Source organism: Tauraco erythrolophus, chromosome 4 (assembly GCF_009769465.1).
Source record: "Tauraco erythrolophus isolate bTauEry1 chromosome 4, bTauEry1.pri, whole genome shotgun sequence".
Taxonomy (NCBI): domain Eukaryota; kingdom Metazoa; phylum Chordata; class Aves; order Musophagiformes; family Musophagidae; genus Tauraco; species Tauraco erythrolophus.
Genome location: NC_141468.1, coordinates 86,535,393 through 86,563,340, shown reverse-complemented (window position 1 = coordinate 86,563,340; position 27,948 = coordinate 86,535,393). Strand labels below are relative to the sequence as shown.

Sequence of the window (27,948 nt, the reverse complement as noted above, 5' to 3'; positions counted from 1 at the left end):
AAGGGTGGTTTATTGGCTTTAACCCATGTGTAAGAAAAGTCTCACAAAGCATTCTTACATGGCCAGTTGGGCGCTCCAAGGGGATGATACGCAGCGACAGAGATCCCTTTGGATTGGCACAATTTCATCAGCTCTTCCTGCGGAAGACAGGGGTAGCTCTCAACCTACCAACAAAAATAATAGGTTTCTTCAGAAGCAGAAGGTACTTCAAGGTTTAGCATCACTACAGTGACCTACCAAGCCCCACATCAGCAGGCTCGTGTAACTGCAGCTTCCTGCACAAGGGCACAGAGCATCCTGCATTTTTCTTTACTTTATGCTGTAGCTAACCACAGATGTATTCTTACACAAGTATCAAAAAGCACAGCCTTGACATAAAAGCTATTTTACTGCCAGAGATGTTCCATCAAATGTAACTACCCCTGTCCTTGTTTCAGCTGGGACAGAGTTAGGTCTTCTTTGGAGCAGCAGGAAGAGCTCTGTGTTTTAATTTTAGTCCGGGATTTGATAAGAGAAGAATGTTGATAGCACACTGATGTTTGTAGCTGGCACTGAGACCTCAAGGACTGTCCAGCTTCCCATGTTTTGTCAGTGTGCAGGTGCACGGCAGGCTGAGAGGGGAGCATAGCCGGGATGAAAGGTCCACAATTTCCCTTACAATTTGAATTTAGACTTAGGATTGAGGGCCAAATCAGCCAATGAAGTATTCCATACCGTGCAGCATCATCCCCAGTGTACAGATGAGGGCTGACTGGGAAGAAGGGCTTTTACTCTTCTGGAGGCTCTCGCTCTCAGACTCACGGAGTGCGCTTTCCTCACTCTCTTTTTGGGCCTCTCACTTGTCCAGGATTGCAGTGTCAGGACTTACCTGTTTTGGGATCATTAGTCTGGGACGGGACGGGTCTTGGTCACCAGGTGGTGAGCAATTATACTGTGCATCACTCGTTTGTATGTATTATTAGCATTATAGATATGTATATATTCATATATTAGTACTAGTAGTAGTATTAAATTGTTCTTATCTCAACCCACGGGTCTCCCTTTTCCCCTTTAATTCTCTTCCCCATCCCCTGGGGGTGGAGGAGGATGAGCGAGTGGCCGTGTGGCATTTAGTTGCCGGCTGGCCTAAACCACGACAACCCCAGACAGGGGGGTTGTTCTCAAACTCTGATGAGTTTGAGAACAATTTACGTAATTATTGGCATGTTTGCCTCTTAAGTCTGGTATCCTCAAGAGCTGATGTATCTTTGCGGTTGAAGTTGGAGACACCAAAAGCCTTCACTATTCCTGCATCCAGCAGCTCTTCCCTAGCCTAGAAACACTACAGAATCAGACTTGCTATTGAATTAAGGATCTTCTTTTTCACATGGAAGAAATGCCTGGGCAGAGACTTCCACTGTTTTCCTTCAAATGAGCAACAAAAATGTGCCTTATTCTTAAGGGAAAAGGCATCAGTGAAGTCTTCTGACTCTGGTGGATCTCTTGTCCTCTTTTGACCTGGCCGTGCTGAGCACTGGTGGGGTGGACAGGAAAGGAAGCCCAAACCATCAGCCAAGCAGAAACTGGAACTTGTGCCCGACTCCCACGCAGCCTGCGCTCACGCGGTTTTAGCGAAGGACTTTGGGCAAGTTCCAGTACCTTCTAGAGCGAGGGGGTGGAATTTGGATGCTCTGGGTACATTGGCATGGGTGTATTGGCTTTGCTGGGGTCTGGACAGCTCAGGTGCGACTAGGGATGAGTCTGGCTGGAGTGGGAGCCACTGGTAAATGGCCAGAGCGTGGTGCTGGGACTGAAGCAACAGCGTGTGTCGGCCCAGACCACCGCAGGATATACACACACAGTCAAAGAGTTCCTTTTGCCATCCCCACCCAGCCGCTTTAGTAGGCAGTAGGCATGAAAATACCTCAATTTTGGCAAAGTGACACACAAAGGAGTCCAAGGGCACAGAGAAATCAGCAATCTGGAATACTTCACGTCGGAAATTCTCTCCAAACTATTCCCAAAGTGGAAGGCTTGAAGTTTTCAGGCTGTTATTTCAAGCTAGCAAGAATTTTTCCACCTGTCCATGAACATACCTCCCATGTATCCAGAAAATCTGTGTTGCTGGGAATGATCGTGCTATTTCCATCTGCAGGAAATAGCTCCTCTCCTGCCTGTCATTGCAAAAGAACAGTGAGTTTAAGGCAGGATGAATTGTAAGTAGTTAAATCACTTAGAAATTCTGTAAGTGAGTGGAGCTGCAGGCACGCTGGGTACCCTGGCTTATGTTTGTGTTGGGGAGAGAGGTGGCCAAAACCAGTATATCTGTACAAACAGAGAAATCTTCAAGAAAATCTGCGTCTTGAGAATCTGTCCTGCAGGCAGAGGAAGGGCAGACACTTTCATGTGCTGCAGTCAGGTTGGGAGAAGGCCAGGGATGGGACACAATGGGGCACCAAGGATTCATTTAACCTGGGGCTAGAGAGAGAAGAGAAAAATAGGAACTAAGTCATTCACAACTGTTTGATTCTGGATAAGCAACTGACAGCCAAATCCCAGTAAGAGGAACGTGATCTGGATGGTAATTTGATCCATGACATGGGAATGCTGTGCAGGGTAAAATAAGGTGATTTTTGTACCGCAAGACCTGGCTTAAGCATCCATGACCTTACTTTTCCTCCTGGGCACTCCGTGCAGAGGTTTGTCATTACGTCCCAATGAGGTTTATCAACACTCCTCATTAGAGAGGACTAAGGGCACATCCAGACCCAAAGGAAAAAGTGGCAGAGCTCTGACAGATGGCTCCCAGGAGTTAAGAGTTTTGATATCTTGAATTCCATGGGCCAGTGCATCAGGTAGAGATCCAAATAATCCAGCTGGAGGGCAGCAAGTGCTTTCTGGCATGCCTCCTTCACCAGGGATCTCTCGTCGAAGGTGGACCACCGCTGTTAGGGTAACGCAAAGCCTGGGAGCTGCTCTCCTAGCCTCACGACCACAGAGCATCCCTGGCAGGGAAGCACACTGTGCAGGTACAGAGACACCTCACGATATGTCACATCTTCTCGTCTTGAGGAAGTGCTGCTTTTCTGCACCTTACTTGACTTGTGGTACTGTCAGTTCAGTAAAACGAGAATGAGATACTCTAAAATCCCAACGTTTCATACAACAATTAAACAAAACGAAGAAAAAAAAAGCCAAACTGGTGAAAATGGACCCGCCAGCTTCCAGCAGATAGAAGTTACTTTATTTTTCCTACCATTGTTGTTGGGGGAAAAAACAAAACAAAACAAAACCTATGGGAGTTAACAGGCTGAGGCCGGCAGCGCAGCGGGAGCGACCACAAATACAATAGCCTCGCTTCCTATCTCAGAGGCAACTGAGAGCACGGCCTCAGTTCCTGTCTCCGTGGCTGACAATGGATATGGACTACAAAAAAATCCCTCTCAAATCAAGCCATCTTTTTTTTTCAAGAGTTGACCTCTTCCTTCCCTCCATTCCCAAAACGCTTCGCCCTGACAGAAGGGAGTTAGTTCCCAGACCAGCTTCATCCCCCGGCGCTTCGCCAGTTGGGACCTTGTCTGGCCTCATGTGAGACACGTTATCCAAGGACATACCTGACTGACAATAAAGAGGTCTTCTCGCCTCACAACCCCTCCTCCATTTTTTCTTGTAGTGCATCCCTGATCCTCACTCTCGTTCTGGTACAGGTAGGCACAGTCAAAGTAGTGGTACCCAACACTGACGGCAAACTTCACTGCGCCTCTCGCAGTTCCTTGGAGAGACTGAAACAAGAAAAAAAGTCAGTAATTTGGTAAATAACAGGAAAAGAAGTTTGGTGTCCTCCAATCTGGAGACTTTAAACCCTCAAATAACGATGCTTTCCAGTTCGGATCTTGCATTTGTTTTGGTTTTTCAGACAGGCTGAAAGAGTTGGGGCTGTTCAGCCTGGAGAAGAGAAGGCTCCGGGGCGATCTTGTTGCAGCCTTCCAGTACTTAAAGGGGGCTACAGGAAAGCTGGAGAGGGAATTTAGACAAGGGCGTGTAGTGACAGGACAAGGGGCAATGGATTTAAACTGAAAGAGGGGAGATTTAGATTAGATATAAGGAAGAAATTTTTCACTCTGAGGGTGGTGAGGCACTGGAACAGGTTGACCAGAGAAGTTGTGCCTGCCCCATCCCTGGAAGTGTTCAAGGCCAGGTGGGATGAGGCTTTGAGCAACCTGGTGTAGTGGAGGGTGTCCCTGCCCATGGCAGGGGGGTTGGAACTGGCTGATCTTTGAGGTCCCTTCCAACCCAACCCATTCTATGATTCTATGATTCTATGTTCAGACACCAGGCTATCTGGAAATAAGTTCTAATTTGCTCAGAAATTAAAAGCAATTTTAGTATTAGATACCAGCGACACGAGGAAATGACTGACCTCTGGAAAGCCTGCTGGCCCTGCACACAAACAAGGCGGCTCTTGTTGACACGGGACAAGGGAGGTGAGGAGACAGCAAAACGCTACAGACAGTGCCACCTCCTGGGTAAAACACACGACCTGGCATTTAATAGCAAAGTCAATCACTTCAGGGTCTTGGCTTGGAGACACTGAAGAGTTGTTTGATGACTGGATACCGATTCTGGAAAATGGCATGTCAAACAGAAACGTGATTCAAAACCACGACCAGCTTCTGCGTTTAACTTCATTATATCCCCACCCATCATTTTTTTTAATTATTTCACTTCTCCAAGTATTTCCAATCAAAGGGTGCTTGGCCAGTTCACTCAAATTAAACAAAAACACCATAGAATCTGCAGCGTTTTTTTCCACAAGGCTTCACACAACGAGCCAGTTTGAAGTTTTACAAGTTTTCCTTTTTCTTAGAATCATAGAATGGTCTGGGTTGGAAGGGACCTCAAAGATCAGCCAGTTCCAACCCCCCATGCCATGGGCAGGGACACCCTCCACTACACCAGGTTGCCCAAAGCCTCATCCAACCTGGCCTTGAACATTTCCAGCGATGGGGCATCTACAACTTCTCTGGGCAACCTGTGCCAGTGCCTCACCACCCTCAGAGGGAAGAATTTCTTCCTTAGATCTGTTCTAAATCTCCCCTCTTTCAGTTTAAAGCCATTGCCCCGTGTCCTATCGCTACACGCCCTTGTCTAAGTTCCCTCTCCAGCTTTCCTGTAGCCCCTTTAGGTACTGGAAGGCTGCAATAAGATCACCCCGGAGCCTTCTCTTCTCCAGGCTGAACAGCCCCAACTCTCTCAGCCTGTCTCCATAGCAGAGGTGTTCCAGTCCTTGCATCATCTTCGTGGCCTCCTCTGGACCTGCTCCAGCAGCTCCATGTCCTTCTTGTGTTGGGGACTCCAGAGCTGAACGCGGTATTCCAGCCCCTTTCCCCATCCCACCCCTTCCTACGTGTGAATGCTGCAGCTCCCAGGGCAGCACAGGAAAGCAGGCTAATGGCAGCACTGGCCATATGCCACACATCATAGAGTACCTTATCTCTGGGTGCTGCTGTGGCACGGGAAAGCTGCCATGCAGGAGTAATCGGCATCGCTTTGGAGCGGAGGAGTCGCCAGTGGACAGCAAAGGTAACAATATACCCTGTGATTACACAAAACTCCGTAACGCGAGATGTTTTTCAGAAAAAAATAATCTATTGCTTCATTTTACATGGTGCTCACTGAAGAGGACTTCGAGTTCTTGACGGGCTAGAGGAGAGGCCCCTTGGTCGCACCGCAGTGCCAGGAGTCGCAGCCGGAGTTGCTGTGGGAACCTTGAGATCCAATAGCTGTAAGTGGTCGCAGTGGGTTTGGGCCGTGTTTTCATTCCATTAACACAGGAGATTTTTGTGGTGGCAGGGATCATGTGTCCAGAATTTTCCTTCCATTTAGTCCTAACCAGTTCCTGTCACCATCTGAACAGGTTCCTTCCGAGAACTTGTCCATCGGAGCACCAGTCCCCTGCCAGCCCCACCCAAGGCACGCTTTGGTTTGGTTAAAGCCTACTTAGTTTCTTGAGGCTTCTTAGGGTCTTTTGTCACCAGACCAATCAAAACTGAAAGAGTTAAACAAACTCAGCCCCATTTGTGCATAAGTTACGTGATGATTAGCAGCAGTTGACCCAAAAATACAGCAAGATTAATTTAAGATACTTCCATGCTGCCTGGATGGTGTTTCATAGGGTTGGCAGCTTACAATTCAACGAATTTAATTTCCAGTCTCAAATCCAGGGACAATCCACTCTTTTTTTTCCCTTTCTTAAGAAGCTCACTTTCTGAAAATTTTCAGCTCGTTTCCAGACTCCTTTTACATTTATAATTCAGTATATCCTTAAATCTTCTCCCTTACCCAAAGCCCGTTAGATCCCATTTGCAGATAAAGAGCTACCCAAAGAGCTGCCTACTCCTCTGCTGCCATACAAATAAGTTCTCCTCAGTCTCCAAGGAGTTAATGTCAATTCTCCTTGCCAAATCCACTCATTGCCACTTCAGTTCCTGTACCTACATGCACTCATCAAAGACGACACCTACACGACACGCTGGGCTATTAACAGCCAGTGCCAAAGGAAAAAAAAAAAAACAAAAAACAAACAAAAAAACAAAAAAACAAGCTAGGCAGAAGTTTTTATAGAATGTAATTTTTTTCTATGGATAAGAATGTTCTACCTGCTCGCTACCTGCACTAAGTGAGCTGCCTTAAAGAATTTCCTGAAGGGCAAGGTGTAAATACTTGCATGACCTGAAATATTCCAACAGGCAAGAAACACCACGCAGAGGATTTGCTGCATTTTCCTGACCCGGAGAGAAGAGAGATGGAAAGTCCATCCTGATTTGCAGCAATTTCCTGGTGTTGCCTGCATGACCACAGGCATGGGGACAAGGAGAGGTTCCCCAGCCCCAGGATGGGAATCCCCATGTGAGAGGGCAGCTCCAGGTAGGTGGCCGTGGGTGGTCTCCTCAGTCGCCACAGGCAAGGAGAGGCTGCAGCCCCTTGTGAAACTTTTAAATAGGCTTTGCCCGTCCCTCCTGCCTTTGGACAAGGGAAATATGGGCAGAAGTGCTACAATGAGCTAGAGAAGATAGGGATTTTGCCTTTATCTCAGCCTTTGAAGAATTTAAAAACTGACTGTGGGCTCCTCACATGGATTTTTTTGAGTGAGCTTGTCATGCCAGTTCCATACATTGCATTGACAGAGGTTGCAGCTTTCTGTGTACCTCACAGGCTCTGCTTTTCTGCGGGAAAAGCGGCCTTCGGGGACTTCGCACGCACCCCAAGAACCATTTCTCATCTCACTTGTCTTCTCCTGAGCAGATCACCAGAAGATGGCACAAACAAAGCTGTTTGTCTCAGGAGGACACACGGTCCTGGCCACAGGAGGGATCGTTGTTAAAAATTTTCCCAATACTGCTTCATCCCTGCAGCACCCGGCATCTGCATCACACCCGTCCCCTCCGCTGCCCCCGTTGCAACCCATGGCTCATGCTCCGGAGCTGCAGGACATGGAGACAACACCGTCCTCTCCAGGAATTGCTCCCCCGCTTGAGAAAGGAGCTCAGAAATAAACAAAGCTTTGTCTTTTCAAGATCCGTCACGTCAGCTCGGTGTGACTTTGCAAAATCAAAACCGCTTGGTCTGCAAGACTGACAATCACCAAAGGCACACCATGGCACGTCTGTGTTTCATGGAGCAGCCACTGCGTTGTTTTCTACTTGCCCACTTTTCGGGAGCCAAACAGCTTCGGGTGTCTTGTCCCTTGACGCGGTGTTACTGCTACTTTATGGTCTTTCCTGCTTGCGTGCTCTCCTACATGAGATTTTACTGTTCACAACTGAAAAGAGTCTTCTGCATAAACTGGAAAAAAACAGTTTTACAAGGCTCCAGAGGAAGAGTAGCCTATTCTGGAAAATCTAAACCCTCTTGTTTTTATGCAGAGTGGTTTTGATCCCAGCCTAGAGCCTCCTGTGTCCTGGCAGAAGGAGCTGGCATGCTCCTGGTTTCAGAGCCCTGCCCAAAATTTTGCAAGAACTCACTTTAAAGATATGAGTGCTAAGCATTTATTGTTTATCCAGCCGTTAAAGGACTTTTCCTTCCCTGTCATTTCTTTGCCTGTTAGAGGCAAAACCAGGGTAACGCCACGTTTCGACAGGCAGCATCTCCGATGCCCAGCGCCCGGGGCAGGTCGCTCCCTTCAGGCACTTTCTACCCCGTGCAGACCCTGCACGCGGAATACGCTCAACCTGGAAGCGTAAACCTGTTGTTTTGAAGTCAACAGAGATGAAAGTCAACAAAGCCCGAGAAGCTGAGCACGAGCACACTCAGCACTCCTGGGGCAGACACCCCAAGAGCCCTTTGCAGGCCAGCAGGCATCAATCCACCCTGCTGCTCCCTACAACAGGTCCCCGGGGCTACCAAACTCTTGTCCTCCAGTGCCAGATTTCCTTTAGGATTTTGTACCTTTTCACGTAGGGTAGTTTTCCTCTCGTATCCTCAAGACGTTGCTCATGCCCATCTCAAACAGCAGCAGCCTGACTTGTCCTGCACGCCCTGCACTGTGGACCTTCTCACTGCTCCGTCCTACAGCTTGGCCCGTTCCCCAGCAGCTGGAGCCAGAGCTGGATTTGGCCACGGGCACCTCAGCCCCACATCCGAGGATTTTGAGGTGTGCAGCTTCGAGACAAGCTTAAGGAGAACCTTTTTCATTTTATTTCTGAGGTCAAAAAGACCAGTCCTGCTCTGCCCAAATTCGGCAAGGAAAGCAAGGTGTAACCAGCAGCTGTACTGCTCAGCGCTGCGATATGCACTTCTGGGGGTTTTCTCCTGATCTGTGGGAAAAATGAGTGACATAGAGGAAAGATATATGGCCACCGTGGCTCTCTGGATTGTCCACCTGACGCCCTGTTCACAGTGACTGCTGAGGTACCGGTACAGCTGGTCTGCAGCCAAGGATGGCAAGAAATTGCCTTCAGCTCATGGCAGAAATTAATGTAGATTAAGGACGGTGGCTTTCCAGGACAACTGTCATGATCCCTGTCCCTCAGTGATGTGTAGCTGTCTCCCTAATGAGAAGGACTCTCCTGGTTCCTCGATCTCCACTCTGCCCATCACAAAGGCAGCCACGGAGAAGGTTATCCCACTCGCTGCTCTGGCCATCCCTCACACTGCAAGGCACATTTTCATACTGGATCAACCTGCATCCCACTGGCTGCTGAGATTTCAGTCATCAGTCTATTTTAGGAAAACAGTCAGTAGCTCAGAGCACTCTTCCTTAAGCCTGTGTGAAAGTCCTCATCCCCTTCGCCTTTATTTTTAAGTCCTTGTTCAGTTTTTAACAGCACTTACAACTTTTCTTGGGTTTTTTTCCATTCGGGTAGCTCAGAAGCATTTCTGTTCCAGTTTCTTGACTTCATGTATGTCAGAAATTTTTGCTATCTACGAAGCTTTCTAAAGTGTTGGTGACTCCTGGGCATTAGGAAAGCGCTGCCCTCTGCTCGCCACTTCTGCTGCTCCCCTGCAGGAATATTATCACAGGATGCATTATGGGAATCTCTCAGGCACAACAGATTATTGGGATCCATAAAATGATCAGTAAAGCCATTATTATTAAAATTACTAGTGATGCTGAGTCCTAATATGATTTACACATTTCATTGTAGTTTAGAGTAACTACAGTCTTACCAACCCATGGTTTTAAATCTCTACTAGAACAGGTCCTTTTTTGAAGGTTTTTTTTAAATGTAGATCCCATGTGAAACGTTTTTGTGTAAATACCAATGATAACGAGTTGATCAGTGATTCTTGTGAACTAAAATGATACTGGAAGTAAAGTGCCAAAAAATTACTTCTCTTTTACTTTCACACGTAATTTTGGGATTTACAACATATTGAAGTTTTAGAGATTATACATGCGTGTGATATGTATTTATTATATATATTATATATATTTACTTTTTTCTATTTTTCTGTGTGTTTCTTGGAGGTGAGGAGTATCTGAATCTGAGGAGAAGTCTGTCAGATGTGAAGCAGAGAATGTGTATTTTGCTACTGCTCCTTCCCTTAAGGCATGGTAATCCCAAACCAAACAAAAAACGGGAAGGAAGAGTTACCAGGACCTACAATAATCTCTCCAGACATGTACTCTTGGCTTTATCTGGCTTTCCAAAGCCCTTGCTACCCATGCTAGGCTTCATTCACACAGTGGCTCAACCATAGGACAAATCATCCCGACTCCTTTGCGGTCATCTACAGCGGAGATTTTTTTTCCGGCAGAAATCCAGGTGGTGCTTTGCTGTAGCCAGCCCCTGGGCAAGGTGGACTCCACGTTACAACTGGTCTCCGTGTTATAACTGCGTATCTATACACTAGCGCTGAATCCCTTGCACTTTGCTAAAAGTTTGCACGCCTCCCATTCCTCCCCTGGCCCATCTGGATCTGGAAGCAACACAAGCTTTCATGTGACAGCAAGCCTGACAAAGAAACCCATTGTGTCTCCAGCACGAGGGTGAAGAGGCCAGGGAAGGTTTAGCCTCATTTCCTCAGCTGTTGGAGCTAAACATTAGCAGTAGCTCCAGCCTGAATACTTGATCCGAGCAACCCACCTCCGTGCATGAGGCCTGTAGCCCCTCACCTGCATTTATGGTGCTTAGGAATAACAGATCGAGAACAATCCACAAGACTTACTTTCTAGGAAATTCATACCATACTATTTTATTCCAAAAAGCATTGACTACTTTTCATTGAGATACTGACTGAAAAGAATCTTAACATATCTCAGCAATCGCTTCCTTGATTGGTGATGCACCTGGAAGGTTATGACACGTTGGAGGCATTTTTCGTAACTATAGCTTGTTTTTAAATTTCAAGTTATATCAAATTAGAAATGTCTTGTCAGTCTCATTAACTTCTCAATTTCTAGAAGTGCACAGTGCATGTGAAGTAGGTGAAAGACAAAGTGCTGGATAGAGTGGACAGGAACTTGGTTTTCTCACTCACCCATTGCAAGGTGCTTTAGAAAGAGCGTAACGCATTCCCAGAGGTGAATAGGCTGAAAACTCCTCATCCTAGTAACAAACAATACACTGGGATTTTTTTTTTAACGCAGAATGAGCAGTAAAAACACAAGAGAGTTGAACAGAATAATAGACCTTGCTAGTGCAGTGAAATAAATACCTGCTGGTTCATAAAAATGTAATTACACAGCTATGCACCAGGATTTCTCAATTCACCTTCCACATACCAATAGAAAATAGACATGGTTCGAGAACTTTGTCATCATTCCCAAAATAAAATTGGGTTATATACAGCTGTTATTATAACTAAATAAGTAATTTTAAAACATGCTCAGTCTCACAAAAATAGCACCCTTGTAAGATACAGTCAAAGAATATATTAGGCTAGAAGGTACTTTTAGATCTCAAACCAAAGTTTTTAACTTTCCTCACAGCTGAGTTTTGTGGTGAACTTTTAGCACACTCTTCTTCTGACTGTCACATCTTACCAACCTTCCTTTCTAGTGCTCTCTGCGTTTTCCCTCCAGCTGTGCAGTCTTGCCATGGGAGCACAGGCTGAGCCAAGAGCACAGAGTGACAGGACTCACCAGGAGATTTAAAAACTACTCACTCTCTTTACAAAATTGTTCTCTCCAGAACACTTTCTGCTTGAGGGACATTTCCACTCCATGGGCAGAGAAGGAAGGGAGAGAGCAAGACAATTCCAGCTGGCAACTAGCTGAGAGTACTAAAGGAAAATCCCAAACGTTCAAGCACATCAAGGCATCTCACTTCTCCTCCACAGTGTATGGACTCTACTGTGCAAAATCACTAGGTAGATTCCGAATCTCTGTTAGTTGCTCTGAATATTTTCCTTTATATAGGAAAGAAAATGCATATAAAAGCCTGATAAGCATGCTAAAAAAAAAAAAAAACCTGTGTAAATATATACAAAGTCATCTTGTAAATCAGAATTACTACAATAGCTCCTGATTTAAAAACATACCTTTATGCTGACACCAACTTTCAAACACATCTCAACCCCTGCAGTGATTCCTTTTCAGGAAGGTTTTAAGGAGTAAAGATCACTGGTGCATCTGTCGTAAGGGTTCCAATCCTTATTCCAGCTGTTTCTCAAGACTTTTGGGTCTTTCTCTGCCCAGCTTGCCAGCATCTAACATGGTGCTAAATGGCTGTCACAGCTCTCCAACCATGCTACGTGCCTCTCTGGGGCATCATGCAGGCTTTTGGGCCAAACGCTTCCCCTGTACCAGAACCTAGGCATCGGCATGAAAGAAACTGGAAAGTCAGAAGAGACCAGGATTGACTTCACTATCTTTTAAGATGAAATTAATACATAGAATCACATAAATATCAAAAATATATGAAATAAAATGTTTCTAAGTGCAACGGTTCTTATATTCTTTCTCTAGCTGAGTCCCTCCTCCTGCATTTTTTTTTATAAATAAATGTGAAGATCGAGGTCGCTGACTGAGTACAGAATGTCTTTCTTGTGGATCATCTGTACACGTCCACACTGGCACAGAGATGTTAAGTTCCATGGACGACAACACAGCTTCCCAAGACATTCTGATACTCCTGGATAAGGCTAGTGAGGATTTTTTTTCATGTAAATCAAGAGATACGCCGTGTTCCCCCTGTGGAAGCAAAGAACAAGCAAAACAAGACGTATGTTTGAAGGTCCAAGTTGCAAGTAACCTCCCAGCTTTGCTCCTGCTCAGCTTTTTGAGGTTTCAGTCAACGGAACTGGCTCTCTCCAGTGTTCCTCAGGCAGCATATAAAGCTGACCCCTGGCAGTGCTGTAGCTTATAGGAGGGGTTATCTCTCTCCACGGCTTATTTTCTTATGGTGCACCAAAACCAAAGCACAGAGGAATCCTGACGGACGTATCTAACGTCAGTCAGGTCACAGGGCCCAAGTGGCAATCGTAAGTAACAAGACCGCTCCAGCAGCCCCATTTGTGACGACTCAGGAATCCTGCAGGCTCCCAGTATAGCCATATACAGTCACATCAGAGTGACCAGAATACAAGGATGCCTCTTCTACTTTCCTGCATGCCCTGTACATCTCAGGCAATATGCAGTTCAAACCATTTGTCTTCCCTCTCTTTGCTACCCTCATTCCAAACCCCCGAGCAGCATTAGGGAAAAACAGAGATATGTTTTGTTTGCTTACCAGTGAAGGTTGAAATGTCCATAGGTGCATTTCACATCATCCCATGATACCTAGAGAAGAAAAACACACAAGTAGAGGCTGGTAAAAACCTTTAAGAGATGGACATATGTAACAACAGCACAGCAATTCTTGTGACGGTGGTATAAGTGGTACTTCTAGGAGCTAAACACCTCTTAATAAATTGGTTTATTGCTTTTACCCTTCAAGGAAAAACAGTTCCTTTGCCTCTTCTGAACACATACATTAAACAGGTCTAGAGTACATAAAGTAGAGCATAGAGCAAAGAGCTGCTTCTGCAAATTGCAAGCCAGAACTCGAGGCCTTGCTTGGTACAGAAGCTAGAGCTGTTTTGCCCTCAGCTCAGAGCATGCTGCAGCAGAGGAAAGAGGTACACGAAGCCCTGCAGCTTCAGTTTTCTTTCCTGGTTCTCTTTAATCAGCAGTCAGTATGAGATCTGGAGGAGCGTCCGGGAAGCTAGAAAAGAAAGGTGGGTTTGTCTCCTCACCTGGCAAACCTCAGAGTCGTTGAAGCAATACCATTTACACTCTGTGAGACTTCGAATATAGGCACAGTAGTGTCCACAACTATTTGATCCCGAATGGGCAACAACAGCAAAAAGCTCGTACTGCCAGGCAGCCTGCGAAGAACCACAAAGAGCAACTTTCAGTGCAGCAACTTCATTCGCCATCGGCTGAACAGGGCAGCAAGAACGTGCATTTCATAAGGAAAAAGGAGAAAGATTAGATTGGCCTTGAGATTCCCACCTTTTTCGCTCCTACCCTCAGAGTTTTGCCTGCCAGCTACAGGCTGGCAGCCTCCCTGGCAATCACAGGAACGTGAAAAAGGCAGTCGGACAGACAAGGTGCAACAAAGGGGTTACACTGCAACCAACAGCAAGGTGTTGCTGTTGCCACACTTGCCATTGTTATTTCTCAGTAAAGGGAACAGATCCACAGCGTGGCAGATCACCCTCGGCTGCCTGGCAAAGCTGTCATCTCCTGGCTAACCTCGACAGTATGGCAAACACCACTGCACGGGCAACTGCCAGGAATGGAGTTCCCCTGTCTTGGACTAGTGACCTCTGCAAAGCAGAGGCATGAGGCTGAACCACAGGAGAGAAGTTGGCTCTAAGACATTGTTCATCCAAATGAACTGTGTTTTCATCTTTTCTTTAGTATATTTAGAAATGGAATTAAAAAGTTACGCAAAACATTCTCAGGAAAAAAAAACAAAAACAATCAGTTTGCCTTTTTTTTTTTTTTGTAAAGCCTGGTTTTTGTCCTTATGGCAGAAAGCTCCAGTTGTGGTGGATTTGGTGATTTAATCTGAGCACAGAAAGCTGCATAATGCCTGAACCAGTTAAAGCCATGAGATGTGAGACAACACCAAGTACAGGTAAAAGCCTGAGAAATACATTTCAAAGACAGGTGCTTTGAAATGAGGCAAGTACTGGTGTTTCTTAAGTTTTTATGAGACTTGAGCAGCGGGGAGAAGAACATCTACCCTTTTTAGACAGGGCATCAGGAGTATCTCACCTTTTCATCATCATCTGCTTGGCACTGGTTTTCGGTCAAGACCGCATTGAAATCGAGGCCTTGTGGGAACGGCAGATAGTGACTCAGCTTGCGAATGGAGGCTGATTTTTCGAAGCAGAAGCGCTTTAGGTGTATGGTCAGAGTCTGTGGCAGATGGACTAGCTTCATGCTCTGTAAAGCAGTAAATAATGCCATTGAAAACTAAGGAACAAACCCTGGGGAGGTGGGGTGGAAACAGCCTGCTACCCACTGAATGCAGTATGGAGAACAGTCAGTGCTACAGCAAATGATTGCCAGTTCCAGTGGACAGCAGATGCCAAACCTTTGCAGCTCATCTGCGCGAGACACACACACGTAACAGAGCTGTGATAACCAAGTTTCTCAACTTGAGTGTGATCAGCACCCAGCCTTGGGTGTCTCATGAGCTGCTTCATCTCTCATCTGCTTTTTTAACCCTAGGCTGGTAGCACAGGTGAGGAGAAGGAAGCCAACTTCCTTGTGACATGTGGCCACTAGAGCTACGTGGAAGATACCAAGCTGACAGCCCACTCCTTCTAGCACTGTCTTTGTTGATACTACTGCTGGTGCCACGGCGGCCACCAAGACATATAGATGCATTGTGGCACCTCGGAGGCAGCCCACTGGTGAAAATGTTGTGGGAAGTCCCCTCCAAGCCTTCAGCTGAGGTAGCCTCCCTCACACACCTCTCTCTTCCATGTAACAGCGAATACATCGGCTGGCAGAAACCAACACTGTAAAAAAACAAGGAGCCCAGTGGAGAGCAGGGAAGGAAGGACCCTACTTCTGTGTCTACACACAGCTCCAGTAACATATTCTTGTCTACCCGTGGAGCTACACTGTGGTGTAAAGCCCCACAGTGGAAACACAACAGAAACCAACAGAAACTTTTCCACTGGTACAGAAATGGCACATCTCTCGGTGACTTACATTGAAACCCATGAAAGCATTATTTTGTCGCTAGAGCTGCATCTCAGTAGGGATCCTCCCACCAGGAAAGATGTGGTTTATAGCTAGCTGACATTGCTGTGCTGACAAATCTTTCAGTTGCAGATCTCCTCGTAAGCTGATATGGTTCAGTCCTTTCCCCACCCTTCCCAGTCCTAGAGGGAGTTCTGGGTATGAGAGACCCATAATAACTCTCTGATTACCTGCAGAAAAGGTGTTTTCCTTCCACATTGTTCACAGAAACACATGTTGTGATCAGTCAGCTCTTCTGGATGGAAAAAGCATTGCAGGCAGTCCTCCTAAGAAGACAGGAGATTTCTGTCAAGTGAATTCCTTCAAGCTGGATTCTAGATCTACTTTGTTTCACAGGGTACAAGCAAACAGCAAAGCGTATTTTATTCAAAGGACAAAAGATTGCCTAGCAGCCTAAAAGAAGCACCCCATTTTTTCTAGCTGCTGCTGTGATTACATTAGTTGAAAAACAGAGCACCACATTTTCCACAAAAAAAGATATTGATGCATGTCCTGGTTTTGACTGGGACAGAGTTAGTTTTTCTTTTTAGCAGCTAAGAAGAGCTCCGTGGTTTGGATTTAGTCTGGGGTTTGTTATGAGAAGAATGTTGATGGTGCACTGGTGTTTATAGTTGGTGCTGAATCAGCAAGGACCTTTCAGCTTCCCATACTTTTGCCAGTGTGCAGGAGCACAACGGGCTGGAGGGGAGCATAGCTGGGACAAGGGGCCCACACTCCTCCTATGATTTGAACCCAAACCCAGGACTGAGGGCCGAATTGGCCAGTGGAGTATTCCATATCATGCAACGTCATGCCCAGTATATAGGTCAGGGTTGACCAGGAGGAAGTTATTGCTCTTTCAAGGGCTCATTCTCTTCCAAGGGCTCTCTCTTAGACTCTCGGTCTCTTGGGGTTCTCTTTCTCTTTCACTGTCTTTACAGGCCTCTCACTCAACACTGCAGTGTTGGGATTTACCTGTTTCAGGATCATTTGCTGGGATGGGACGGGCGTTGGTCACCACACGGTGAGCAATTATACTGTGCATCACTTTTTTGTATATATTATTTACATATTTTTTCATATAATGTTATAATTTATTTACCATTATTAGAGTCAACACCCTTTTTAAAGAGGCAATTCAAGGACTTTATTTTCCATCTCCCAAATCAAACAAAATTTTTGAGAAACTTAGAACCTCTCAAACCAAAGAAGAAACATGAATGAGAAAAGATCACCTCAAAGTCCCAGACACTCTTCAGAGATTCTTGCAGAGATTCTAGATGAGTCTCAGGGGACACCAGTGCTACAAGGAGAAGGCTCCCACAGCGAACAGAGGGGAATCTTCCTCCTAAGGAAACCATGCTGCCACTGAACTTACCAGAGTCTTCAGCATGTGAGAATTGGAATCCAACACTGGGAGTGGAAGGGTTAACATGTTGCTGTTCCTCTTTGTTTCAAAAGAGCATTTCTGACATGCCAGGTGCTCCTGTACACAGATAGTGTACAAATCATTCAGCTCTTCAACCTGGAGGGGTAAAAAAAGGCCAAAACAAGGTTTATAAAGAGCACAGCTGAGGTTATTTCCCTCCGTGGGTGGGAAAGCCCATGTGGACACATTACTTCAAGCAATGTTACTGCTGAATCCAGATCTGACATTGACTTATGTGAACAGGGCACTTCCCACCATTTAAAGGAGAGAACAGGGTACTTCCCACCATTTAAAGGAGAACAACTCCTTCCCCTCATCCCCTGTCAGAGGGGAAAGACATGGTCTATAACAAGATCAGACAGTTAAATGACTGCTTTGATGCAGAACGTTACTGCTTCATCTGGAACTTCAACAGGAGCCTGTCTTCTGTATGAATAAAACTTTGACAGTGGGTTGAAGAAGAGTCACGTTCCTCTTTCCTTACACAGCTCCCCTGGGAGGAACTCTCATACACGTAACATACAGTGACTAATTATAATGACTTCAAGGAATGGAGGAGCTGCGTCAAGACACGCCAATAAATGCTTACAGAAATTTGGGAAAAAAAAAAAAAAAGAAATGCAAAGTAACAAAATTCAGGGTTGCAAAAAATCAATCTTTTTGTTAGCAATCAGCGATCCCATTAGCACAGAGACCCTGGCATGCCCTAAAAGTAGGATCAACATAAGTTCACTGTGATTCAAAATGTCAAAGCCTATGAAATCAAGATTTCCTCTCCTATTTGAAAGATGCAAGGAAACATCCAAGTAGGATTTCATTTAGGACAACTGTCACTGAACGGGATTCTTCTTCAAGAAGCAGAGGAAACTACACATGACAAGGGCCAAAGGACCTGGTGTTCATTTCAGTGATCATGCTTACCAGCTCTGGCTTGTTCATCTGCCTCTTTACCAAGTTCCAGAGAGTCAGAAAGAGCTGGGCAGCATCATGCTGCACAAACACTGGACAAACAGAAAACAAAACACAACCTCAATCAGTATTATGAACAGCACCAGGCACAGACTTCCCACGGGTGGCAAAGGGAGATTTATTATCTCCCGTTAGGTCCAGTCTCTTGTTCTCTCGCCACTTCCTGCCAGGGACAGAGCTTAGACTGGAGATGAGCAGCAACATCTCTGTGTGAGCTGAGCAGGCAGTGGGAAAAGAGAGGAGGGCTTGAGTGCCTCGCTGTACAACCCAGTGCAAAAGCCATGTCCTTGTCACCAGACGCAGGGCCAAGAGGATACCCAACACCTACCAGAGGATAGGGCTCAGATGCCTCATTGAGCTGAGGGTTGCGTTTATTTGAATCCTTCTTAGAAACAATACAGGGAAGATTCTGTTCTCTTTTTCACCTTTGTTACCCCGCAGACTTGACTCCCCCATCCCCTTGCTAAGGTTGCAACAATCCTCAGTGCTGAGATAAAAATTATAGGAAGGTCTATCCATCTGTTTCATTCACAGAACGGTATAAACCCCTCGATCCTTACTCAGGAAAAAAAACCACACAGTTTCAGCACAGGTAGCCAAGGATGAGGTAGTAACATTATGCCTTGGCTTTCCACTCTGGCTAAACTGGCATATTAAGAAACCTAAGGTGGTGGGATACAGCTCAACGCACAGCTTGCTTAGAATGGTTCAACAGAGAATTGCTTCAAGACTGAACCTGGGAGAGAGGGGGGAAGAAAAAAAAATCCTTGTCCTTGAATGCAAAGAACTGATGTTCTCAGCCCATGATGAACTCAAGATTTAGGAACTGGGCAAAACCTACACATAGTTTAGCAAAATGTTGATAATCCTGGACTACCCGTATGCTTGATTATACGTGAAACAAATTTAGTGGAATAATGCAACACCCTGAGGTGGACGTGCTTTCAACTTCCCTACAAGTCTGCAGGTACTGACTTCAGCTGGGTTCTAGTGAGCTTACAGACACCCCTGACGAAATGAAGCTCAGAAAATACACCTTTCCTTATGTCTGCTATCCAGGTAAAGCACCACTTGCTGGGATATAGGACTTTATGAACTACACCTGAATATTAAAGCAGAAGGACAAGGTGGGAAACTGTCAAGCTTTACAAACTCTCTTTGGGCATCTCTCATTGATTGGAAGAGAGAAGGCAGTATGCCATTCAGTCTCGGGGGGGAAAACGATGCAAACAGAAATCATAGAATCACAGAATGGTTTGGGTTGGAAGAGACCTTAAAAATCATCTAGTTCCAACACCCTGCCATGGGCAGGGACACCCTCCACTAGATCAGGTTGCTCAAAGCCTCATATTCAGGTTGTCTCATGTTCCTCCTCAATATAGGTGTGGGCTGGCTAACATCTGTCCCTTTCAGTGCTGACGTGTTTTGGCTTTTCTATGATAAAGATGGGGGCACCTGGATGTACTGTGTGTATTTGTACTCATAAACGGACCCTTGGCATCCCATTTTCACCGGCCAACCGTGCATTTTACAATCTCTCTCCTTTGGGACCCTGCCCAGGTGGGAGGTTAAGCCAGCAAATTCTTCTCTCTGCCCCTATAACAAGGAACAGGAAGGATATGGTTTCTGTCCCTGGGGGTCCAGGTGAACTCAGTATCTTTTCCACATGATCCCTTCCTTGTAATAAGAAAGAGCAACTGTTTCCCTATTATCATGCCAGTATAGCAAGACAAATCAAGCAATAGGCTGTCTTCTTTCTACCCTGCATAGCCCTTTCCCTCTGGACAGTATTAGTAGCTGAGTCTTCTAGCAGTCTGACAATCTTCCCACCCTTTGGACACCAGCAAGGATATCCGGCAGGAGCTTTTTCTCGCCCTCTTCATGAGTAAGTCACAGCATCTCACTCACAACTGGGAGGCAGCTATAAAGAGCACTATGTCACCACGTACCTAACTCCTCACATTTCTGAATCTCTGAATGAGATGTCAGAGTCTGCACTGCTTGTTGATAATTAACATCCCTGGTCTGCAGAGGTGGGCATGGGGTGATGGTGCTTACGTTTCACTCTGTAGGCTGAAAGGCAGCAAGCGAGATCTATGGGAGAAACAGCTTTCTGCCTGCCACGTTGCATCTCCTCCAACAGCAGGAGCATTTGGTATGGGACACTCCTCCTCTTCTGCGCAGCACATGGTGGCACTGTGATCCTACAAAGAGAAGCAGCAACACGAGTGGTAATCAAGAGGTACAATGGAGAAATACTGGACACGACACCTGAAGGAGCGAAGTGGGACAGCACACACAGCAACTCAAAAGGAACCAAAATGGGCACGTTTTTAGCAAAAGAAGGAAAAAGTGGGAGCAGACACTTGCACTAGCTCATCCCACAGCGCAGGCTGACAGTTCTAAAGTAAAAGGTCACAACTTTAAGTTGGCCTGTTCCTGAATAAGGGGCAAACCAAGGAGGACCTGAGGTGCTTTCTGGGCTCTAGAAACATTACCTACAGACAGTTTCAGAGCTGTTCTTGCCTCCCACCTGTTCATGACTTCCTTCTCAACATACCCTCAAAATGTCACGGGTATGTATATCATAATGCTTGTATTTCAACTGTACGTCAAATGGAAAGCTCTTTATCCTCCCTAAATGTACTGCAGTCCACAATGTCTTCCTTCAAATAACAATGGCAACCTACTGCCTACATTATTTAGTTTTGCCCATTTATGACACTTCCCATCTCTGCACGCCTGTAACTTGTCTTCTTCCCTCTCTGCACACTGGTTAGTGTGTGAGAAATCTGCAGAAAGAAGGACTGAATAGGAATGATCTACTTGGATGATTAAAGCTGCAGTGAACTGAGCAAACTGAAAACAAACCAAACCAGTTATCAGTGTGGTTGGTAGGGAGGCAGAAGCCCAAATCGTTGTCACAAACAAGTAGACAGCACAGTTCTGCAAAACAAAGTAACACTACATATTCTCTATCTGCAACAACACCTACTCTTCTGTGTAAGTATATATATAAAGTATATAAGTCTATATATATGGCATTAAACTGAAAGAGGGCAGATTTAGATTAGATCTAAGGAAGAAATTTTTCACTCTGAGGGTGGTGAGGCACTGGAACAGGTTGCCCAGAGAAGCTGTAGATGCCACATCGCTGGAAGTGTTCAAGGCCAGGTTGGATGAGGCTTTGGGCAACCTGGTGTAGTGGAGGGTGTCCCTGCCCACGGCAGGGGGGTTGGAACTGGATGATCTTTGAGGTCCCTTCCAACTCAAACCATTCTGTGATTCTATGATTCTATGATAAGGTGTTAGCCAGGACAACTGAGGGCCAGAGGCTATGGATCACCAATATGTTTACATTTACATGCTTAAAGTTACAAAATTAATAGTGGATATGGTTACACATGACATATCCTTTAGTTACAATGGGCTATGAGCATACCTGGAATAAAATCATATCCCGTTACGGAACAGAGAGACACAAATCCTAAAGACTCAGTGTTCCGGACTGTAGATTACCTGTATGCATCCAGCATACGAATCAAAGATGACTAGCAAGTCAGAAAACTTCAATTTCTACCTTCGCAGGCCCTAGTCTGTGTATGACAGACACAACAAGGCAGAGACCTTGCTCAGTGAGCTGAAAGCACCTTGCTAGCACCTTGGTGATCCAAGCTTTCAAATGTACATCCCATATAAGAAAAGGAGTGGAGACATCAGAGCAACAGGTAGTTTGAACAGGGGGTACCTTCGAAGTATCCGAGTGAAGTGTATATTCATGAGGAACACTTGGAGCAGGGAGTTCAGACAGCAGTTCAGTCCAACGTTGTACAGTCCAATAGCTCCTGTAGGCACAGAAAAAGAGGAAGTAACGCCTGGAGATAGGTACAAGAAAAGAAAGTGAAAATTATTTGGAAGTGGCAAACTCCTCTTGCACATATTCAGCCATTCAGTGCATAGGCCCAGCATCTTGGTCAGAACTGAGAAAGTGTTCAATCTATTCCTATGTTCCTCAAGCTGCTAACATTTATTTTTGTTTGGCAACTGACAGGAAAAATCCAAGTGAGCCTGGATTATGACACTCAGATGTCTCCCAGTTCCTCCAGTTTCAGTCCTCTCATAACACACCTAAACATAAAATAAAAACCCCACAGGTCAAAGGCTGCCTGTACGAGCATTTTTATTCAGCCTTTTACACATCCAGGCCTAATAACAAAACGAAGAGGTACATGTGGGACCACATGCCGGCTGCCTGCCACACGGGCATTCAGTTTCCCCTTCAGCCTACCTCTGGTATTCTTTGTCTCAGTTTCAAAGAAAGGAACTAGCCTGAAAGAAGTGGGAAAAGCAAGTCACAGCTGTTCACACTGCATCTAACAAGACGGCATATTCTGTGGCCCAAAGTGGTATAAATAATTGTGGTCAGAAATTAGGAGCTTTTCTGCTGAAGTCATCACCAAACAGAGAGAGGACACGGAATGGAAACCCAGAACAACTCTGAAATGCATACAGTTGATGGCAAGGATGCGCCAGAGCTGGGATAGAACAGTATGCACTCCTGCAATATTGGTGACAGCTTTTGAGGGGCCGATCTATCGATGCAGCAGAATAAGTAGGGCCTAGTCCATGGTTTAGCAAATCCAGAAGCAATACTGGCTGTGTTTGGAAAGAGACAGGGTAGCACCTAGACCTTTTTGGCTGCAATGGCCGATTTGAGGACTTAAAAGGAGAAAAAGCTCTGAGGTCCTCATGTAATGCCTCCCCAAAAAACCCAAAATGTTTACTTGGCAGGGCAAAATGAGAATCGTCTGTATATTCCTCAGCAAAGAGGTAAAGAATAGGAGAAAATGAACCCCAAGGACTGAGAATGGAACAGCAGGCATTAGAAACAGAAAATATGACAGTGAAGAACAAACAAAACATGATTACCATTTTTCAAGTCTGCCACACCAAAGATTGATGTTAGCCTCTGGTCTTTGGCCTTCAGCTCTTCGGCTTCCTCTTTATTATTTTGTGCATCTGCTTCTGCCTTCATGGTCTCGCTTGGTGCCAGCTCTCGTTTCTTGCTTCTTTCTTGATGTCCACTTCTTTGTCCCATCAACAATATTGTACAAGACAGAAGGACTGCAGAAAGACACCGAAAGATCAGAAAGAGGGCGAGCACCCAGAAACACAGGATTTGTCTTTGTATTTGGTATTTTCATGATGAAAAAGCTGGAACGTCAACAAAATTAGTAAGATTGCTAGAACAGCATTTGGAATTTTGGAATCAACATGGGTATTGTAAGTGTGTGGGCTATTAGCGAGGTAACAGACGTAGAGCAAGATTTGGTAAATAAGATGATCAAAATTGTCCAAATGGCAGATGTTGCAAAACTCTTCTGCTTAGTAAAAGTAATGCTTTATCACCCAAAGTATCCCAAGTACTCAAAAGGGAAAATTTCACCTTCTCTAGTCTTCTGAGCTAATAAACATTTGTTTGTTTTCTGTACTGGCCTCTCTGCATTGTTTTTAAGTGTGTTAGTCACAGCTCTACTGTGGCACTTTGGACTGTAATTGTTAAAGACATTTAAGCACCTAAGTATCAGTTTCTTTTTATGCTCCTTCAAGTGATCACAGCAGGTAAAGCAACTGTGTAAGCAAGAGAACCATTATAATGCCTTGATTTCCAAGGGAGTATTGAACAGACCATTACTCTGACAGTCTCTTAGGACTCAGCTACCAGCTCTTTAAACAAAAGTTTAAAAAAAATCACCAAACTAAAAGAAAGCAAAAATACCCAAGCAAAACAATGTGGCAAATGTTCCAACGCGATTACACAAAAACGAAACTTTAAAAGCCCACAATCAGCCCAGAGGCAGAATCAGATAAAAAGGATATGCTTAGGGAAGAATTCACGGGCAAAAATCCACAAAACAAATGCTCAGAAATTGTGATTTTATAAATAAAACAGCACATAAAATGAACCTGAGGCCAGGTGCTGAAAGAATGAAGAAAAGCTAAGAAGAAAGGGAAATAAGCAAAAACTCCTGGTTCTACCTTTCGCAAAAAGAAAATCTTTACTTTAAAACCATGTTATTTTTCAGGTTAAGTGTGCCTAATAATGTTAAATATCAAAGTTTCCGAAGAATTTATCAGGCAGGGAAACTAGAAATGGATTTTTTTTCCTTCCAATTATTACATTTAAGTTTACTTTTACCCAATCGTACTTTTGATTCTTTACTTTTGAAGATTACTTTTGAACTCAAAGCGTCATACACTCAGATTCACCAAACATTGTCAAATTTGCGGAGAAGTTGCACTTGGGAAAAAAAAATAAACTCAGATATTCAAAGATAGATTCAAGAATATTGCTTTTATAGCCAAACCCAGTGATTTGAACAACTACGTGGGAAAAGAGAAATTGGATGAGATTTCTTCCTCGGCAAAACAGACTCTGAACTCGCACCACCTCTGTCCCTGGAAATGATTTCACAAGGGATTCAGGTTTCGGAAAGCCCAGCTGGAGCGGGAGCCCAGTGGGTTTAGTGGATGGAGCATCAGCCAGAAGGTAAGATACGCTCGCATCCAGTGGGATGCTGGAAGAGATGGAAAGGAGGGAGCAGGCAGGGCAGAGGTACTTAACAACAGCCAGGTATGTGCCAGGGATGAGGCGAACTTGGCAGACAGCTTTTGGCAGGAGAGGCAGGATTAAGGGTGGGATGAAAGAGCAAGTTCAGGGCTAAAAGGCTCTGGGTAATTTGAGAGATAGGTAGAAAGATATTAGGGCAGGAATGTGCAGGGGGATGCAGAAATGGGAGGATTTGGGTCGCTGGTTCGATGAAACTCTCCTCCAGGAGCACCAGCAGGAAGCGCAGCGCGGGAGCAGGGACACGGACCCAACTTCCCACGCCTTGCGCGGAACTGTCTCATTTCGGCTACCGGGAATACAGCATTCCTCAGATTTGCGCTCGACCGCCCTTTCCCTGCATAAACGGATAAAAAAAACCCAGGCGAGCGAGCGCAGGAATTGAGGAGCAGCCTTCCCTCTTCCCGCCAATTCCTCCTCTCTCGCTGGCGGAGCCGGGTCGCTTCCCGGTTTCCCTTCCCGCAGCACCGCTCCCTCAGCGCCCGCGGCTCGCTCTGGGACGCCAAAAACGAGACTTCCCGCCCTGCCGGCAAGCCGTGCGCTTGTCCAGCTCTCTTTTTCCTCCCTTCTCCTTTTAACTTCCCTCCCGGCGCGCTGTGGCTCTGCCCCGTCCTCTCTGACAAACGGGGGAAAAAAAAAAAAAAAAAAAAAAAGGTTTCTTACCGATTCCCGCAGGACCGGGAAAGCTTCGACCCTCACGCGTTCACACCGCGCCCGCTGGCCGCTCGGGCACCGCGTCTCCCCGCCGCTGCCGGGCGGAGCGGGGCTGCCTCGCCGCTTTCTTCGCCGCCCGCGTCAGAGGGCAGGAGCGCCGGCTCCGCCGCTTGGTTTTCATTTCCCGGCTCGGCCGAGCGCAGGGGCAGAAAGCGAAACTCCGCTCTGCCGCGGCGGGAGGCGGCGGCGCCGCCTCACCTCACCTCAGCCCGCCACGCCGCCGCGACATGGCGGCCGCTTGACGGCCGCGCGCCCCGGCGGGTGTAGGGGGGAAGGAAGGCGGCCGAGGGGCCGTGGCCACCTCGCCCTCAGGGGCTGCCCGCTCGGCTCTGGGGCTACAGGCGCGGGGTGAATCCGCTGGCACGGAGCCGGGACAGCCGTCCGCTGGAGGAAGGCAGCGCCCCCTCTCCCGCCATCGCCCTGCCGTGCTCTGACTGCCTTAGGCTGGTCCAGGCTGGTTTCTTCGGGGCAGAGGCGAGAGCGAGCTTTAAATGGAGGGGTGAGAAACCCAAGTCTGACGAAAAGAACCCTCTTCTTCAGCAGAGGTGGTGCCGCAGGGGGTTCGTTCTGCCCAGACTTCGTGCTGTCGCTTGTTACGTCTCAAAAGCAGACATGTTTGTTGGGTTTAGCCATTAAAGTAGCAGAAAAGCTGAACTCCTGTCAAAGCCTACGGTAGCCTACCGAGAAGCAAGAAACGGCTCATTTAAAATAACCCTAAATAAGTCACTGGCTTAGAAACGTAACGCGCCTTTCAGCGGCGAACTGACCCGGCTGATGGTGGGTCACGGCATGCAGCGGGATGTGCAAGCGATGGTGAACAAACGCCAACCCGAGCGGTGAGATTTCAGGCCCCAACGCGTCACCAGATGAGCAGAAGTGCCTGTGAGCGGCCGCTTCTCCAGTGCATGTGTCGGGTTTCCAGGCTCTCCCTTTCACCTCGTTCCCGGGTGTCTGCAGCAGGAACAGAGGGGCACCGGCACCCCGCAAAGGGAGCTTTGCCTGTCGGAGGCTGGCCGCCAGCCCGGCTTGGCTGCGCTCGAGGAGGTGGGCGAGTTTGAAGGTGGGTGATGCTGCCCCGCAGGGCTCGGCTGGCCGGCGTGGTGGTGCGGGTGGCGTTGGGAGTCCTGCGGTGTGTGTGAAATAGATTCTCTGGGACCCCAGAAGGGAGAGTTCCTGTGCGATTTAGCAGAGCACACTGCCTGCCCTTTGTGGGGGATCTCAGCTGGGTCAGAGACACCGCGTCCTTCCCTTGCAGCTGCCACTGGATGGTCCCCAGGGACAGGTTCAAACCCTAAACCCTTTTTCTCTCTGCCTTGGCATAGCAGGACATGAGAGGTCAGTGACGGGAAAGGAGTTGCCGCATTTCACAGGCTCTGCGGGGCTCATGATGGCTTCTGTCTCCCTTTCTTTGCTCCTTAGAAGCTCACTGGTGTCTTTGGGAAACCCCTTTGCCCCTCAGAGAAGTCCCTTCTGTGAGCTGCTAACAAACTGCTCTCGCATGTGCTATGCAGAAACCTTCAGCTGTTGTTTCATTCCGTTACTAAATTCAAAGAACGTTACAGAAAAAACAGGTGCGGGGAGGAAAGTCACAGCTTAACGTAGCCCTGACTCGCCGACTCCTTGCTGTATTATACAGGCATTTAGTGGTTATAGAGGGAATTTAGGAGTTGAGTGTGGAAGACTTTTACAATATTTCTGCAGCAAAGATGCTCTACAAGGCATTAGGTGACATAAATCTTCTTCTTCTTAACATACTGTTTGTTCCTGTTACCCCTAAACTAAAGAGCCAACCCTTTAGGGGAGTGGGTAGAAGAATTCATGTCTTTGGAGGAGAATGCGTGCAACCCCGAGGATGATAAGGGACGTTACTTTGTCACGTAACACAGATCACTTTGGGTGCACCTTCTAGGGGAAGGGTTATGCTAACATGGATTTATTGTGGAGAGAGGCTAAACAGTCTACAGTTCTTCTGTTAGCACAGGTGAGGACAGCACGCACTCCCAGCCGTGTCGGGTGCCTCTGTGCAGCCCCTGCCCTGTTTCACCGGACCATGGGAAGGAGACAGTGCGTAGGAGGCTTTCAGAGGGGTTGTCTGGAGCTCATCAGAGCTGTCGTTGTTGCAGTCCCCACAGAAGAGATGCCAGTTGCATACCCTCTGGGCAGGTTACGGAGAACATGCTCATACAGCGTGGCTCTGTTAGAGGCAGTCAGAGATCTTCAGCCACGGCGGTAGCCGTGGCAGAGAAAACCTTCCTGAATTGTCCCATGGATGGGGATGGATATCTGTAGGGGCTTGTGAGCAGAAAGCTACAAATGACTTAGCATCTCTGCTGTGGCTCTGGCAGAGCCTCTTGGCAACGGTTTAAATGTAGTGGTGTTCCCTTTCGATTGCTAGCTTGTGTGGCGTCTGCCTGAGAGAAGGGAGGAAGAGAGATAAAAAGACTGCTAAGCCATAAATTGCCTCGAGACAGTTAAACCATCTGAGCAAAGTGCAAACTGACACTGGAGGTTAAACAGGAGCTAGGCTGACAGGTCTGTGGA

General features: G+C 46.5%; 2 protein-coding genes across 2 annotated transcripts; both read right to left on the bottom strand.

Moving 5' to 3' along the window:
- Nucleotides 1-41: 41 nt before the first annotated feature.
- Nucleotides 42-11,994, bottom strand: LOC104381734 (aldo-keto reductase family 1 member B1-like). The gene is given in 7 exon segments (XM_086610777.1): nucleotides 42-164; nucleotides 1,192-1,249; nucleotides 1,251-1,312; nucleotides 2,076-2,155; nucleotides 2,810-2,924; nucleotides 3,594-3,761; nucleotides 11,965-11,994. Coding segments are annotated over 7 exon segments (636 nt in total).
- Nucleotides 11,995-12,342: 348 nt separating this feature from the next.
- Nucleotides 12,343-25,378, bottom strand: USP18 (ubiquitin specific peptidase 18). Its single transcript, XM_086610649.1, has 11 exons — nucleotides 25,357-25,378; nucleotides 22,995-23,152; nucleotides 21,814-21,940; nucleotides 20,124-20,269; nucleotides 18,018-18,097; nucleotides 17,046-17,192; nucleotides 15,859-15,954; nucleotides 14,690-14,860; nucleotides 13,660-13,791; nucleotides 13,155-13,204; nucleotides 12,343-12,616 (listed from the first exon to the last, which is right to left on the bottom strand). Exons 2-11 carry the CDS (start codon nucleotides 23,098-23,100, stop codon nucleotides 12,568-12,570), a joined length of 1,104 nt encoding a protein of 367 aa, XP_086466775.1. The 5' UTR covers nucleotides 23,101-23,152; nucleotides 25,357-25,378; the 3' UTR covers nucleotides 12,343-12,567.
- Nucleotides 25,379-27,948: the final 2,570 nt, after the last annotated feature.

Coding starts and splice junctions, on each gene's coding strand:
- USP18 (XM_086610649.1), bottom strand. CDS start 23,100: ATGAAGGCAGAAGCAGATGCACAAAATAATAAAGAGGAAGCCGAAGAG. Junction 14,861..15,858: donor GGAAAACACCTTTTCTGCAG/GTAATCAGAGAG, acceptor ACTGCTTTACAG/AGCATGAAGCTAGTCCATCT. Junction 12,617..13,154: donor GGACATTTCAACCTTCACTG/GTAAGCAAACAA, acceptor TTGCTTCCACAG/GGGGAACACGGCGTATCTCT.